This window comes from Boleophthalmus pectinirostris, unplaced genomic scaffold, assembly GCF_026225935.1.
Source record: "Boleophthalmus pectinirostris isolate CB_2022bp ecotype Guang Dong unplaced genomic scaffold, ASM2622593v1 HiC_scaffold_9, whole genome shotgun sequence".
Taxonomy (NCBI): Eukaryota; Metazoa; Chordata; class Actinopteri; order Gobiiformes; family Gobiidae; genus Boleophthalmus; species Boleophthalmus pectinirostris.
In genome coordinates, this window is record NW_026571541.1 from 20,387,285 (window position 1) to 20,405,521 (window position 18,237).

The 18,237-nt window shown below is 39.4% G+C and overlaps 1 protein-coding gene across 1 annotated transcript in view; it reads left to right on the top strand.

Moving 5' to 3' along the window:
• tenm4 (teneurin transmembrane protein 4) overlaps positions 1 to 18,237 on the top strand; it is a 113,531-nt gene that overhangs the window by 42,860 nt on the left and 52,434 nt on the right. Inside the window, exons 4-7 of the mRNA XM_020928547.2 lie at positions 2,625 to 2,846; positions 10,054 to 10,303; positions 12,031 to 12,129; positions 13,058 to 13,293. Of these exons, the coding sequence (XP_020784206.1) occupies positions 2,625 to 2,846; positions 10,054 to 10,303; positions 12,031 to 12,129; positions 13,058 to 13,293 (807 nt within the window). The remainder of the gene's footprint in view (positions 1 to 2,624; positions 2,847 to 10,053; positions 10,304 to 12,030; positions 12,130 to 13,057; positions 13,294 to 18,237) is intronic.

Sequence of the window (18,237 nt, forward strand, 5' to 3'; positions counted from 1 at the left end):
AATTCTGGCCAGGCTAAACTTCTAGAGGTTGGTTAGTACATTTAAATTAAAAAAGTTAAACTAGTAACAAATAGAGGTGGGGGAAATATAGCATTATCACTTTTATTTGAAAAGTGTGTATTGAGTGTATGGTCTAATCAAATATAGAACAGCTGCAAAAAAGCTGTTTAAAACTAAAAAGAAACTTGCTGTGTAATCTTATTAACAAGGGCATAAAGTGCAGTTTCTGCACTTTTGTGATTAATTTTACATTCCATTATGTGTGATACTTGAACCTCAACCAAGACCATATAAGCATTGAACCTCCTATCTGCCAAGTGCTTGCTTCAGGACTCCATACTCACAGTGATCTGTCCAACTCTAGACTTGTAAAATGATAAAACCAAAATTGCTGCATAAATATCACACACACACACACACGCACACACATAGTCGATCATTTTGTTTCAATGCATGGTATTCTATTGTCCATTTTGGAGGATAGGGCTCCTTCTCTCTCTTCATTCTTTACAGTAAAAAAGACATGGAGATTTCAGTATTGTCCATGCTGGCACAACAACAATTTTACAAACTAGAATTACTAAATGCTTTGATCAGTTAAACCAACATTTGTCAGATTGTGGGCAGATTATTGAAACATGGATATTGTAACTGTTGTTCTGCTTGTTGTACACTTCCAAATAAGACATTTCTAATTTTACAGTTTTTAATATTTGTCTGATACTTAATGTGAACTAATGTTTGGACTGGGTGATATGCCAATAAATGTATGTCACAATTTTCTTGGAGCTAGATCACAATTTCGATTTTATGTCACTTTAGTATACTTTACCTTTATATTGCCTTGCAGAAGTAACTGCTTCTTCTGAGAGTCCATGCTTCATTGGAGCTGGTTAAATCCAAAGTCACTCAGGGCATTGCTAAATTTGACCAGTAGGAGGAGTGGGTGGGGAAAGTGTCTGTTTTTGAGTATAGACAATTTTACCAAAAAAAGGAATGAACTCACAATTAGATTTTTATTATATTATTTTATTATTATTATTATTATTATTATTATTATTATTATTATTATTATTTTTTTTTTTTTTTACATTTAAATACATTTTTATTGAAAATTTTTACTGAAGTGACATAATATTATTTGAATATCGTTATGGGGATCTGCCATAAAAATAGACACTCACATCTTTACTGTGTGTGTCAGTTTTGAGCTTGGCCACTCTCTGTGGCTCAACAGGCTGCTGTTGTTTAGCTTTGCCTGTCTCCTGTGTCGGCAGCGTTGTGCATGATGACTATAATGACGCTCTTTACAGCACAAACCCTCAGTCTCCGGCACACACCAAACGCTGAAACAACAGTGCGCTGGTCATTAACCCACAGCATGGCCACTAAGCCTGAGCAACCATTACTGCAGCAGTGTTAAAGGCCTGAGAAAAATGTGTGTGCTGTGAAGTATATACAACGCACCAACCATGACTCAAGGGGGCACTGGGCATTTTCCGCCTGTGTACGGCATTGGCTGATATGTTAATATTGCTAATTGTTTCCTAATTAGATGCGAGTCAGTGAGTCGTATTTTAATGCTCTTCAGGGATCATTACAAAGCAAGAGGAAATTTATCTCTCCTGATGGATGACAGTCAAGTCAGCAGGATTTCCAACAGGAAGACTGCAGTTCAGACGGAGAGATATAGGTAGAAAGGAGCCCCTGTTCGCTGCAGTCGCTTTGCTTAAGCACTCTAATTTCAGCGTGGCACAGAGCTACATCACAAGTTAATCACACATTAATAGCAGCTCTGTGGAGATTTAACATTCACTGACAGCATGGGAATCATCAGCAAATAAGCCTTGAAAAGAGAATGGGGTGATATTCAAAAGTATCCGGGATGCTATTGGTATAATACAAAGGGATTTAAATGGGCACAACTGTAAATGATTGGTAACCTGCTGTTAGATGAGTGGCCAGTCTGGTCCCTGTGGTATTTTATAATATGGACACAGTGTCAGAATGAAATGGAAGGATTGGTTCAGGTTGGATTCATTTCGTGGCTGGCAGGGGTTATATGTGCATCCACAGGAGGGGTAATACTACCCTGCTCTATCTGCAGTATATTATTCATATGCTGCTGGTGTAAGTTGTGTAGCTCAGACTCAATGTGTGCATAGGTAGTACGTTTTGTTTAGAAAGTACTTTCAAAAAGATATTGGTAGCATTCTTGTGTGTCTAGGAGAGGGTTTAGTTTTCACAGGCTCGTGTGTGAAGACAACACTTTAGTTGTAGCAACATATTTGTATCCCAGATTGGTTCTTCTTTTTTGCATTTGCCATCCAAAAAGTGTTGTTTTTTATTTGTTTAAAACAACAACAGGCTTTTCCTGCATCTCTGTTCTCGCTCAAAGTCATTTCACTTGTTTGTATTGTTCTTCCCAGCTGGGCTGAGGTGGCACAGACAAAGGCAGATGCGTGACTGTTTGTTTTGGAAGTGTCACCGTTAAGCCTTGTCTGTGTGTGTGTGTGTGTGTGTGTATATATGTGTATGTGTGTATGTGCGTATGTGTGTTTGTGAAGTTCCCTGTGTTGGGTGTGTTTCATTTGCCCCATGTGTTGTCTGTTTGTGGTCCACAGGTCCTCCTCTGCATTGTTCATCTGCCTCCTCCTCCCCTGTTGAGCACCTCCCATACCCTCCCCCATCCATTGCAGCCAATCAGAGCCAGGGAGGGTTGCTAGGTAACAGTGCGGCTCAGCCAGCCCAGGACTCTGACTCTGAGGATGAGTTTGGCCCCAATTCATTCTTAGTTAAAACTGGCTCAGGAACCCTGTATGCTCCAGCCACTGCAGCTGCTGATGGTGAGTTGCTTTACACTCTACTGTTGCTTTCTGAAGGTTAGCCTTGCTGTTTCTGGACATGTGGTGTAGGTCATGCAGATGGCTGTGAGCAAGAAAATGTGTTTTGCAAGCACCATGATAGAGTTAGAAAGTCAATACTTTGCCTTGGGAGAAACACACCACTCTCTGAAGTAAGGTCTACAAAGTTCAGAGCCTCTCTGTAGAAAGGGGCAGTTCTGGTTTCAACCGAGAGATTTGTTGCACATTTTCTCTGCAGTTTGGTTACATGATAGTGAGAGTAATGATCTAGACAGTTGTTGTAGAAGTTTAAAAACAACTACCTGACAATGTCAGTCACAAATGAAAACAAAGTAACTTCACACTAAATTCATTGTGATCTAGTGAAGTGTTCCTGCTACTTTACATCAAGGCCTTGTTTTAGAACTTACAACACTTCTTCCCCTATATTAGTATTCAGTTTGGGTGGACTTTATAAATATTTTAAATACTTTGATTCAACAGAGTTAATCATAAATACCTGAAAAATACATGTATACCACAGGGTAAGTGTAATTCCAAATTTGTCAGGAATAGCCTAAGGTGGAAAAGGTTTCAAAGGTAGTCATTTTCAAATCATGGCATTTCAAAAACAGTGTCCAGACAATTAACTTTGAATCATATAAACATTACACATACATTCCTCCCTGTATTTTTAGTACTGGACATGAACTCATATTTTGAAGAAAATCTCTTGTGAAATATTTCTTCAAGGTAGCTCAGAGAATAGGTTTATTGCTATGGTTACTGCATGTTCCTTGTACTGCAGTTGCAGTTATACATTCTTGATTAGAATTCATATACATAGAAATGCAAGTCTTGTCATTCACACATCAAGATTTATACCACCCATCTCCCACAGGTCATGAATTTTAATGCAGATTTTTGATATTTTGAATAAGGACATGTTTCAGCTACAGCTGTTACTTGCTTTTCCCATTGGCATGACAAACACAAAACAAGATAAAATGCTCTAAATAATTGTTAGGGCTTACTACAAGTTTACTACCCAGAGGGTTGAATCACATGAAACTCTGAAATGCCACAGCTGCCTGCACAAAAAGCCAGCAGAACATGTTATTAATTCTAGCAAAATCTCATTCTTAATTCCACTGCAGCAACACACTGGTCGCCCGCAGTGACAGGGCCGTGGTGTGGGGGCCCCGACTGGGAGGACGCCCTTTGCCCAGGCAGAATTATCCTACAACAATGACCTCATTTGCATCGGTACAGCAGGCAGGTTTGCCCCGGGCTGTCAGTGAGGGCTACAGAACTTCCTCATGCTTCTGTAATCGTCCTTAAGCTTTTTAGAGATCTCTTTTAAGTCACTGCAAATGTCTGTGCATTTCAGGGTTTATAACATGCTGTCATGACACTTTTCACCTGTACAAGTTGCACCATGGACTTTGCTTTAGAGCCCTGTTTTGTTGTTTGAGCTACTGCTGTGAAGGCTATTTAAATCATAAAGAAAGAGTTGTGCCTGTTGCTTAAACCAGTCAACTGACCCTCCTCTTTACGAACATTTGTTTATTTAAAATCTTGATTTTGAATGTGCAGTTTTTGATTGCTTTGATCATAATTTTATTGGAGGTATTAGTGAATTACATTTTTGGTTCTTTTCAAATACATGCATATATTAATGTCTCTAATAGGGATCTGCTATGCTGGACTAGTAGTGGTGGACACTATAAAAGTAAACGCTGTGAACAGATATTGTGATCAGAAGTAGCGTTTACTCTTTTTTTGAAGGAGGGGGTATAAACCGGGTCTGTTTGGGGCAGATGAAGCTGCTCACTGAAGCCTGCAGTCCTTTGTATGGCATGTGCTTCTCTGTGGCCCTAAGCTTTCTCTGAGGGACTTCTTCCTGGGGAGGCTGCCAGTGGGAGCCTGCTGCCACACTGAGCAGAGAGATCTAAGACACTGCGGCCTACCAGTATTAGCATCTCTTAATGCAAAACAGCAGGGGTCCGACCAGCGCTGGCTTTCAGTGCTGCAGGCTCCCCTCTGAAAGGGCCAGCACAGCAGCACCAGCTCACAGCTGACCAAGCAGGAATGCTGAGCTGTGGTAGAGCTCAGGGACGCGGCGTTTGGAGAATTCAAATAAGTCTTATTTTGAACTGCTTAATCACTGTGAGCGCCCTCCCCCCTGTGGGAAAAGTGGTTAAAGAGGTCACCACACAAAATAATTGAGCCACATACACCATGAAGAATGAAAATGTCCTAGGCTAAATCATAATTTAATGAGCCGCACATGGCACTTGGCATGGCCCTGTTTTTGGGAACATTTGCAACTTCTCTTTGGAGTTGACATATCAAATAAAACTGCCTGTACTCCCTGTTGATGTTTTCAGTGAAGTGGAGCCAACAGACAGTTTGTTCAGTTCCATCCTCCGTGCTGTTCATCAGTGCACAGAGACCATAGATAATGCATTTTGCATACCTACATGACTCTTTTTATACTGACAGAAATGGAGATGCATCACTTTCATTCCATGATAATTGTGGACCATCTGTGCCCTCTAACTACATCGAGCCTCTTGATGGATATGCAGTGCAGTGACATCTATAGCAGAGCAGACATAACCAGTTTTCTACTTCTTACTTAAGCTCACTTAAAACTCGAAGAAGAATGACAGAAAATCCATAATCCATTCGATTTTTCTAAGGAACAAAAGACAAGTGTGGCCACTGTTATGTAGGTATAGTCATATAATAATTGCCGTAATGGCCAAAAGGCCATGTTGGGGCAATTTATGTCGTGTTATATATAAGTCTCTGACCTTCACAAAATTATTAGGATTGTTAGGAGTCTCTCCATATCTAACCTGCACTGTAAAATATATTGTCCAGAGAATATTCATTTATGATAGGAAATTTTTATGTAATGTGAATGTACCAAACAAAACAAAGATTGTTTATGTAGTTATTGCAGAGATGTTGTAGCCACATTACTCAAGCTTATTTGCTAAATATGTGTGACAGTCCTGACGTCTGGTTAGTAATGAGGGTGAGCTTGTCTTCACATCCACAGAAGGTGTACATCCCTTATTCCCACAGTGAGCAGTAGTGAGAGGCGCGCATTAGACCCACCATGTGTTGTTTGCCGTACCTGTTACCTCTCAAATAAGTCCTGGACAGACAGGCTGTATTCCCGCCTGGCTCTTCCCTTCAGACTGCTCTAATGGTGTAGGAAACTGCAGCAGCACACAGCACCTTCTGGGAGACAGTGCAGCTTCACTGCCTTCATGACAAATTCTATTTGTATTTTTATAGACAAATGCTACTCAACTGGAAATTTTGCTCCTATGATTAGCCATAGGGGCTGCAGCAGTAAGCAAGATCTAATGATTTATCTGACACGGGATGGCTTTTGATTAATTCAGTATGGAGTGGCTCACACCTCAGTGCTTCTCACGGGTGTCCAGGGCATGTCATACTACTTTATTTCATTGTGACCGTCACTGTGGCCCATTTTATCCTCTGTCCTTGTTCAGAAAAAAACACCTTTTCCCTTGGCACTGCCCTGGCTCCAGCTCAAAAGAATTCTATAAATGAGCTAGAGGAAAGGTCTAGGGTGAGGGGAAGACCATTTCAAAACCAAGATTTATTATTGTGTCAAATCAATCGATTTCTCCATTCCACATTCTGCATGTAACCCAAAGATCAGTCACCAATCATCAGAAATAATTAATACATATTTTCTACATCAAAACATGTTTACACTCTTATACTAATATATTTATTTTTAAATCTATTACGTTTCTCCACCTATGATGTAGTACCTATCCTTAAAGGTTGAGCAGTTGTCTCTAAGCAATTAGAAGAAGCCCAGTGAGACAGACATTTGCGGTATCTGTCGGGGCGCAGGGTGAAGTCCTACCTAATGAAGTGGATTTGCCTTAATTACTTGTCTGGAAAAGCGTCAGGAGGCCTTAACCAATGAGTGCACATTGTTAGAAAGAAAAATGAAGAACTCACATTCCCAGACTTAATGGATATCTTTCGCCTTCTGTTGTGAAAGTTTGCCATTGTAGTACAACCTCCTCGCTCTGTCCCTATGATAACAAATGAATCTCCCTTTCTTACCAGTTTTCCTTGTGCAAAGCAGGTCAATAGAGGACCATTTATTTTTTCTGTCCTTTAGACGATAGAATGATTGGTGCTGAATCGCCACATCTGTGGGGGTCATCTCAAACTGTGCTTTCTCTCATAAGGTGTTGTGTTTCTTGGCTTGTTGGGTTTTGGCCTGGATCAAGGCTGTATTCTATGCACTTGTAGAGGCAAAAGTCTTTATAAGGTGTTATGTATGCTTTAGTGTACATTGCTTTGGAAATGAAAAAATATTTGTGCTTTGTGTTGCATTTTTTGTTTGGAAAGCGCTCTATAAATAAAGTTTGATTGAGTGTTTGATTGTTATAATGTGAGGAGAATAGATGATGTCTGGTTTGTGTATGTGTAAGATAAAAGGAAACACTGAGCAATGAGTATAATACATACATTAGAGCACATTTTTTTTATGGAGGAGAGTACACCACCTGCTTGTCTCTATTGAAATGTTAATGTATTTCCTGCAGTGTTCCACAGTATGGCATTAAATGTATCTATCTCTGTGGAGACAAGGATTTGGTGACACCTGATCTGTTCTGTGGAGAGGCAACTCTGCTCAGAATGAATGAATGATTTTTTAATTTTTTTTTTTTTTTTAGCAATAATGATGCCATGCTGAGGAACATTCAAAGCAAAACAGTAACATCATATGGGAGAAAAGAAGGTGGATTATACTTAGACAAACTTTATTGAATTATTGGAAATATTTTGGACACAGTAGCCCACACATTCCAATATGATATAATAACAAAGAGCAGCATAAGTGATAATAATAAATTCAATAATATAAGTAGCAAAAATAGCAAGGGTCCCGCGTCAGATAAGGTATAATTATAATAATTGTATATCTGCAAGCAAAAATAAAATATAGAAATATAGTAATATGAAATACATCATGGCTACATACAAGATATATGTCGTCTTACTATATATTTTACTATATATTACACAGTCCACCTTTAATTATTGTTAACTATATTTGGTATTTTAAATAAACGACTCTCTTATTCAGCAATATACTAGCTTATCAGGGTTATGTGGAGTGGCATCTACTTTCTCTAAACACCTTGTAATGTTATTACAGTTCTTATTGCATTACATTTGCCTTACACAAACTACCCACAAAGTAAATGAAAAATAGCTTGTAGTGAAATAACTGTATGATATCCTTGACTCACTGTCCTATGATAAATTTGCATGTGCTGTCCGTGCATTGCATTAGCATAACCTCATTAATGGCCGTGGGGATCAGGTATATTAGTGAACAGCAGGGAGGTCATCAACTACTCTGTGTGGCTTCTTCTTTCGCCAGTCTATTGTTCCCTGGGACTGTGGCTCTCTCTCACATTGTCTACACTAAATACCAGCCCGGCTTTATTCCGAATTTAGAGCCATCTGTCTGTGTGCCTGCCACCATGATAGATTTCCCAATAACTGGAATAACTGGGTATAAAATTACTCCAAAGCTATAAACTTTGCTATGTGCACAAACTGGCAAGAGAACAGACGGGATCAGAGCCAGGTCATGGTTGGAATTAGTGACTGTATTATGTCTTTTTAATGGGATGAAACTCTACATAGTGAAGTGAGTGCGTGCCTCTTGTCAAGTACAGATTTGGGCGACTGGGAAGACAGCTCCTTCAGCAGGTGTTTAAGGATTAGATGCTCCGCACTTGATTTCTGTTGTCTTGTCTTCCCTGAGCCATTTGTCAGCACTCGGCTATGAACTGGAGCTGATGTAATTCCACTAAGCAAATCTATTATTCAACTAAATAGATTTCAAGCCTTTTCCTAAATAGCCCTTGTGCCTAAACAACACTTTATTGCTAATGTGATTGCCGTATGTTTCTCGGGCGACTTTGTGAACATTTTAAAACCCTCAAATGACCGCGAGCTGGCTGATTTGTGCGAGTAGGTATTGCTTTAATGAAGGAGCTGATTATAAAAAATAAGCCTGTGTGTTTGTGTTCCCCCGCTTGTGGCCGTAAATTGGCAATTTAGCCTAGTGGATATGTGTGAAATAAAGGAGGCTTACTGCTGTACGGAGCTGCCTTGCCCTCACTCAGTGTAAATCCACAAGTTCATTGATTGATGAATGGCTTGCCACATGTGGAACCAAATGGATACAAGTCTGTGAAAGGCGCTGGCTGTAACTCTTGTGAGGCAGTAGAATCAAATGACGGGCACAAAACCGCTGGTCACATTGTGTTCTTGTAGGATTCAACTTTTTTGATGATAAAATACAATGTAGCTAATTCATCCCTCCGTTGTGTCTCTGAAGGGCCAATTTTGACAAACATTTTTGTTACGACACCCATTCTGCTTTGAAATCAACTAAAGTAATTACAAACACTGAATTGCTAAGTCTTAGCAGCTTGTGAAGTAACTGGTTGTTCCACTCCTCTAATTTACATACAAACAATTCTGGATTGGCAGAGGGCCTATTTATCCTGCTGATTTTGGACTCAATAACACGATTAAATTACTTTTATTGTATTAAAGTATTTTCTGGGTGTAATTCTTGCTAAAACAATTTTTGGTAAAGTTTCCTCAATTTGTACTGTCGTAAAAGCTTTATCACCATAACATTAATGGTCAGCCGATATTTCAAACTGTTGATCTCTTATCAGTCTTACTTTTCTATATAAATTCATGTTTTTAAAGATAAGTTCAAATCCAACAAAATTACTGAGTGCTTTCCTTTTGTGGTAGACAGGCTGGTATCCATTGACATAGGTCATGATCTGGTCTGCACAAACTGACAGTGGTCTTTTTGGGAGGCAGACGGCACATTCAAACAGAGACAGAAATAATGAGTCTTTTTCTTAATGAAAATGGTACATGCAGTGCTTTACTGAGCTTAGTTTAAGACTTTTGTTTTACTGCTAATTGCTAAGCTTCTGGTACAACTTTGAGTAATTATCTTCAAATGAGAACAGTTTAGCTGTAGTAAGAGCTAAATTGATTTGGCTAGAACTTAAATTTGTTTCTTTCATGTTTTTCCCCAAAGTAACAAATAATTAAAGCTTCACAGGGCAAATCATTTGTTCCTTTCCTTTTCCAGACGGCGCTTTCCAAAACCACTCCCGGCTGCGGACGCCCCCTCTGCCACTGTCCCACTCCCACTCACCCAATCACCAGCACCATGCGCCCTCCATTAACTCCTTAAATAGGGGCAACTACACCCCCAGGAGCAATCCCAGCCCCGCCCCCACCGACAGCTCCGCCCCACCCGAGGGACCAACCAGTGGGCAGGACTCGGGCAGCGCACAAGACAACTGGCTCCTCAACAGCAACATCCCACTAGAAACAAGGTACCAGTTATTCATCATACCATACTGTATGTGATGTAATGTTGACTGGGGTTGTGCCATCCAGTGTCTTTTTTATGTACCCTGTTCTGTATTAAATTACGGCCGTGCTAACAAGAAGCAAAGCAATAAAATAGGAGATGTTCAGGGCAAAGGCCTACATTTGTGATGAACATGACTTTTGGCAAACAACAGAAAAGTGCTGCTTATTGGATCTTGCTCAAATCCCTTCAGCTCAAAAAGTCAGAGCACTATGAGCAGATAAGTAATAATAATCAGGTTAGGTACCTCTCACCAATTTACTCCAGGCTTTGGCCAGCTTTGTGCTTCATCATCTTTGGCCAGATTTTAAAAAAATTATTTCCTGCAAACCAAGCGAAAAACATTACATTTTATTTTACTTACGATGATTTTAAAATAGAATGTAGCTTTTAAGGTAATAGGACAATAGCTGATGTTTTATCAAGCTATAGCCAAACAAAAATGTGCACTGTAGTTCTCTAGTTTTTGAAACAGATCATTCAACAGGAAAATGAGCATCAGTGTGGTGGGTAGAAGGACAGTTAGTACGATAATGAATGATTATGCATCATGAAGCTTCAAAATGAATCGGGCTCAGGAATTCCCTCAGGTACAGAAACAGATGGTGAGGAGAGTGAATCTGCAACAGGCTTTGAGCAGCAGTAACCACACGTGTAGTCCCTACGACCTCTGGCCTCCAAAAAGCGCCAACTGCTGGATAAGCCATAATGAAACTGCAAGCATTAGTATTCAGAGAAGGACTGAAATATTAAGCGTCACTTTCACTTAGTTTAGAGTGTTCCAAAGGGGCTCATCACTCCTATGAAATGAAACAGACATGATACATTTTGCAGTGGTTATTCAGATATTTTCAGTTTTATGTCTGGAGACGTGCCAGCAGTTGGTTGGCTCAAATCGGCCTTGCCATTTTCTTGTGAGCGTCTGCCAGGCAGCTCTCTCTTCATTAAAAGTTGCGTTCTCTCATACAAAACAAGCTTTAGGGACTGTGAGCAGACTTCAGCTCTGGCCTCGAAGGAGCAAGGATCAAAACCAGACTTTTCTCTTGTTCCACTGTTGCTGTTCAGCTGCCCATGCCTGCATGTGGACAGTTCATTTCTCCATTACATTGCTGCCGTGTTTCCTTATGGAACAGAGCTCTCTCCTGGGGGTCTATTACAGGAGAAATGAGGCGTGTGCCCTGGCCTGAAATTGGATAGAAAATGTGTTTTGAAATTGTTTTATCCATTAAGTAAAAAGCAAAATTGTATACAGTGTAGTATGTACAAGTACAATACTTTTTTTTTTTTTTTTTTTTTTTAGATCAGAGTAAAGTATCATCAAAGTTTTATAAAGTTGATGTTTCTACATGAAGTGATTCATTTTTTTCTTCCAATCACAATCCTAAAGGAGCCAGAACACTCTAATGTTTATCAGAGAGGAGCAGGACGGTTGCAGAGAAGGGCAGGGCTCGTACAAAACAAGGTACGGCGCTGCGCTGGGGAGGGACAGACCAGAACGCAAGCTTCTTTGTTCTTCAGTAGCAGTAGTTCCATAAGGCCCTTGGTTTCTTTGTCACATGCTCAAACTTCATTTGTCACTTCCTGTTGTCGATGTTGCTTTGTGATCACAAACTGTAATGGCCTATCTGTGTTTTTTCCACGCACGTCTCACTTTTCACGCTTCATCTCCATCTTTCCACTTGTGTGTAGAAACATAGCAAAGCAGTCATTCCTAGAGAGTTTACAGGACAACCTGATTGAGATGGACATTCTGGCCACAGCTCGCCACGATGCCCCATACAGCGACGGGTATGTTGCATGTTTGCCCTCTGGCTCTCTCTCTGCTTTGCCATGAACGCATTTATGATGCTTACTTTATGTTGTCATCATATTCCTACTATGTTATGCTTTCAGTAATAACTTTGTGTTGTTTAATCTTTCGTTTCTTTTGTTTAATACAACTAACGTTTTTCTTGTTAACTTCACCATGTTCAGTTATATTAATATTGAATGTATCAGACATCTATGTGCATACTGATGAATATAATGTTTCAGAACACATTGCAACACTTTATACAACACCACCTTCATGTCCCTGTTCCCTTGTAAGTCAGTGCAGCTGTTCTGACTGTAACACGCTGATCATATGGCTCTACAGTACTACACACTTTATGGGATAGGCCACCATGTTTTCAAGGGCGAATAAGCTGCTAAACCACGTCATTGCAGCCTGTATATATTCCAGGGACAGCCTTGGAGCTGACACATAGTTACCACAGCTAACCATGCTAGCATGAATACATAAACAACAGTCATCTGGGCCCACAGCTCTTCTGATACAGATTTAATATTGATCGCTGTATGGTCTAAGAAAGCCCACACTGCACTGTTAAATAATGCAGTTCAAATACCACTACAGTCGTTGTGTTCAAGAGAACTTCCACAGTAGTGCTATAGGTAAACTGCACTGTATGGGGAATTGATAGCATGCATAATGAACAATGTAAGGCTTCAGGCAGAGGCATATTTTTGAATAACATGTTTTAAGCATGGTTCTCTATAACAGTGGAAGCATACCTACTCTATCTGCTAGTTTATCACTTTCTTTAATAAAATCCTTTATGAAACTCCATTGGAACATTTAAACTGGGTTACAGAATTATAGTGCCAGGGACTTCCCAACAGCATGTTTATTTCATTCTTATATGAAATGAATCACTACCTGCTTTTTTTCTAGGCACTTCTTGTTCAAGCCAGGTGGAACATCACCAATGTATTGCACAACCTCCCCGGGATACCCTTTGACCTCCAACACAGTGTACTCACCTCCTCCTCGACCCCTCCCCAGAAACACATTCTCACGGCCTGCCTTCAGCCTGAAAAAGCCGTACAAGCACTGCAACTGGAAATGTGCTGCTCTCAGTGCCATCCTCATCTCAGTCACTCTGCTGTTCCTCTTGGCTTATTTTATTGGTAAGTCCAAAACTACTACTCTCTGCTCTCTATGTATACATCTTATCTGCTCAAAATACCCCCGTATTATAACACATAAAGCAGTGATTCTTAACCATAGGGCCGAGATCCAAAGTAGGGTCGGAACCACCTTCTTTGGGGCCCCACAATCAGTACAATATAATGCATTTAATATGAAATAGGGCCCAAGGTTACTTAGTTCAGAAAAAGTTGGGCCCCGAGATTGAAAAGGTTAAGAACCCCTGACATAGAGGATTGCCCACCCTATGCTGTGTCCAGGATCAACATTGGTCAAATCAGAGAGATTCCACACATATTGATTGTTTTTTAAGCTGCTCAATTCTCCATTGCCTTATGTTATACAAAAAGAGTAATAAGTAACATTGGATAAAATAGAGCAATTACAGTAGACTTAAAATGTAGCTGTATGTTTAAACAATGCAACAAATGATTTAATATCCCAGTACAAAAGTGAAAAGATTAATGAACTTTTGTATAACTTGACATGAATTTGTAACCTATGGATTGCTATGGATTTTAATCTTAATATCGGTATCAACAGCTATCTATTATCGGCACCGACAACAAGACAAATATTGACAAAAATCCACATGGGAAAATTCCTTTATTTAATTGTATTGAATGTGCCCTTCCTATTTGCATGACTTACTGTATATAGGGATTCACAGATTGACTCCTCGCCTACACACCTCATCTGAAATAACATTATCATTCTTAGATTGGGTCGAGTGAATCTGCAGATGGGTACGCCACTTTCTTGCTCTTGTGAATAGGTCAGATATGGAATGAATTAAAAAGACATCAGCCATCACACAAGAGAGACTCCACATGTAGAATTTTTTTTTTTTTTTTTTCTGATAGACGATTTCCTAACCAGCACAGCCAGGTCCCAGCTGGCCAGCGATTATGGACTGTGATATCTTTGCAGCAATGACATTAAATTAGTCCTGCTCTTTTTGACTGCTGTCATTTCCCCAGAGACGATATTCAAATTTGATAATGCAGCATCTTGTTTATCTGCAAAATCTTCAAATATGGTCTGTGGTTTATAACGCTTTAGCAGCAAGAGCTCTGCAGTTGTTTAAGTTCACAGATTGTTGTAAAATACCAGATTTACCTGAACATGTTTGTAAAGGTATCAACTACAGAGTTAGCAGGGTTTTTTACACAATAAGCCAGGATATTTTGTTTTAAGGAGGCATTATGTTATTTAAATAATTGCAGCCTTTCTGATTTAATAATTGCTGCTGCTATTTTGGTTTGATTGCAATTTATTTTTCAGTCACAGTTTTTGTCATTTTGGGATAATAGCATATAATACTTTGTAGGTAAATTAGTATGTATTGCTAAGCCTGTCACATAGAAATGTTGTGATAAAAAGATAATATTTAAACTACTTAATGCCACTGACACAAAGGAGATAATTCCAGTAAACCATTTTTTAAATCTATTTTATCATTGAAAGGCTTGAGCTGCAACAAATAAATAGCAGAAGGAACCAATAATAAATAGGTATTACATAGGTATTTATTCTACCCTCTACGACTCAAATCTTACCATATTACTGAAAAATAGCAAAAATTTTCCAACTATTGAAAAGAAATTGTACACATGATAAATACTCAGCTTGAAAATATGTTGTTCCAGCTTTCATATATTGAGTTGATATAGTAATTATCTTAACAGAAGTATGTATAGTATACTTTGTAGTGAAAACATAGTAACTGCTGAAAGTAGTCTTGATAGATATGAAGTTTGTGTCACCTCTTTGTGACCAGGTCAACCTTCAGTGAGCCCCAGCCGTTTGATGGCTCTTCATCAACCACGGCAATTACCAGACTGTAAATCTCAGAACATCTTCCAGTGCACCAGGAGCAAACATGCTGGAGACCAACCCTCACCCAGAGCAAGGCTTCCAATCAAGAACAAGGACCGTATTTAATTAAACGCTGATGAGAAAATATATCTAATTCCGAGTGCTATTAATTATTGAGGTCTGTAATTGGTGACTCTGGGTGAGATGTCTAATGAACCCAATTATGGTTCCTGACAGATGTTGGTGGTCTGGCTGCATTTTGTCACAGATTTTAAAAAATAGGCACAAGTTCACAAAGCTCAAAGTGAGGTTTTCCTCTGGGTATGTCTTTCTAATAGTTGCTGTTTTAATTGGATATGATTTTTCCTTTTCTAAATTGTGGATGTATTTTTAACTATAGAGCTATAAAAAATAAAATAAAAGCTACAATAAACTTAATACAAAAACACTTTGCTTTAATGCTATAGCCAAGAGAGGGAATTTCTGATAAAGGTAATTTACTGCTCGGTAGGAGATATTCTTATATAATCACGAATCATAAATTTCCCTGCTAGTATCTTTTATAACAATGGTGAGTCATGCTCATTTGACAGCATAAACCATATTCCATGCACATTTTCTCACCCACCAAAATGGTTAAAACAGTTATTCACATTTTAGTTTGAGGATATTTTGTCTGTCAAACATCTCTTTAACCAAAACATTAATTAGAAATTCAATTGGTGTTGGTGAAAAATGTAGAAATGTCAAACCCACACAATACAAATACCCCCTCCAACTAAATGCATCACATTAGTCTGCAGTGTGATTTTCTCTTTTCGGCTTTTAGTTTTCAAACTAAAATCTATTTAAAACCAAGAGACAGGTGAACAAATGTTAAGATGCAGATGATATACATGCTCCATTTGATGTTCCCGTCAGCCTGTGAGTGATGCTGTTTTGTTGGAGAGCCGGGCGATTTTCCAGGAGAGTGCAAATTAAAATGGCCCTCTACATAATATTACTGTAAGAGGTGATTTATGCTATGGAGTGTTACAGAAAGAGAGTGGATGTAGTTAAGTGAGGAATGATCAACGGATAGCTGCCGCATTTAACACTTCATTGTTCAAGTGTTTTCAAAGAGATTAATTGGAGGGGGTTAGCAATTTTAGGCCATGGCCTACTGTTTTTGGAAACGCCATATGATTTATTGCCTTTTTAGATGGTTTCTTGTTTTTTTAAAAAGGAGATTCATTACAGTTACCCTTGAAATGTGCATTAGTGAAAAAGTGCTCTCTACATCTCAGGATGGAAGCACAGAAATGCTGGCAAGTGACCCACAGCCATAAGCAGGGCTCTGAGATTGGCTGAGAAGACTTCTACTCTACCTCTGTTCCCTAATTGGCACATAGCGTGACCCAACTTCCTGCCAAGAGTCTAACGAAAGGAGGGCACAACATACGCTCTTGGACAAAATGGGCAGTGGTTGCAAGTGTTCTAGTCTTGACAGGTCAGTGGCATCAGTGGAACTCAGACGCAGCTTGTCTCTGCCAGTGGCCATCTCATTAGGGCTACCTTGTTATTCCTACAAGCTGTCTACATTTTTAGCCAATTTCAGCAGTGTCATTGTAACTGTTTGCAAAGTTTAAGGAGCAAGAAAACAAGCAAATAGCAAGGCTCTCGACTGGCTCGGGTCCAGTGCTCTGCGTATCACATTTACCAAGAAGGGGCTTGAGTACGTCTTTGGGGAAAGGATGGAGTAGGCTCTCTAGCATTTTTCCATTAGAGGCCTGAGGGACGGTGGGGATGAAAAACAGGGCGCACAAAGACGTGATTATAGGACACTTGGAATGACACCCGCCTGGTGACTTTGCAGCGGTCCTGCCAGAAACATATACTGACTGCTTTCCATTTAGCTAGTCTATTTTACAACACAAATCATAGATAATGGCTTCTGGAACTTACGAACTGACAAACAAAACCATTTATCTCCCCACACGGTGCGTCATAGACATAATGACATCCAAAGGGACTGGACAGACATTTTTCTGATGATGAAGTTGTTGCTTATCTATGCCTTTCAAAAGTCTAACCCAGAATACAAAGGCAATGCAAATGGAACAACCAGTGCCTTGCTTTGTGTGTGTCCTAGTATCCAGCTCTGGTTTGATCTGCTACTTGTCTTATTCATGTGGCATATTCAACCAATTTAGAGTCCATAACTGGGCCTTGGTAAGAACACTGCATACTGGAGAGGTCCGTGTTGAATTTAAAGTAGAGAGATTTATTATGATGGCCTCAGCTCAGTGCAGCACATTATTGTCTCAAGTTTGATTTTTATATTAATTAAGCACATTTCAAATGGTTAATTGAGGTAGTTTAAAATGACAGCTTGAAAATGTACAAAGATTTATGTGCAATTTAAAGAAATATATCGGGCCTTAATCATTAAAACTGAAGGGAACATTTGACACACCAGGAAAATCTTTTTTTCACTCTGCAGTCCAACTGAATTAATGGTCCAAATGTCTTTAGAGCCTAACTTTTATGGAACCTAAAAATATCCTTCAAATGAGTCCAAGAATCTCATTTGTCAGAGTAGCACCAAGTATTCAAAAAGAAAACTTTTTTAAAATGTCACTTAATGTTATAATTCAGTAAAAGTTAACATCTGGGTTAGCAAAAGATCAAGGTACAACTTGTATTCTTGATTCTAAAAGCACTGTATGCAAGTACAAGGACTTCTAGATTGAAACATTTGAATCACTCACCTGGCTTCTTACCAATCCTAATTGAATTGTGTTGTTGGTATTTATTTGAGTAGCTAAGAGAAGCAGCAAACCAATAAAATAGCTCTATTGAGTTTCTGGGTTTTCTGCTGACTGTTGACTTCGGAGGTGGCTTTTGCCTTGCTAAGCTCGTCTTGTCCATTCTCTTATTGGTGATCTGTCATGCTCTGCCCCTCCTCCTGCGGCCTGCACTTGGTTGCAATTGTTCCAGAGGACATTTCTTTTGTCGACCTTGTAAAATATCAGCATGTTTCAGCCACGGTGTTCACATTGAAACCGCCCTATGGTGTCTCTCTGGTAATGTGTCTCCCCTTTGTCCTCTAGTTTTGCACAGGCCTG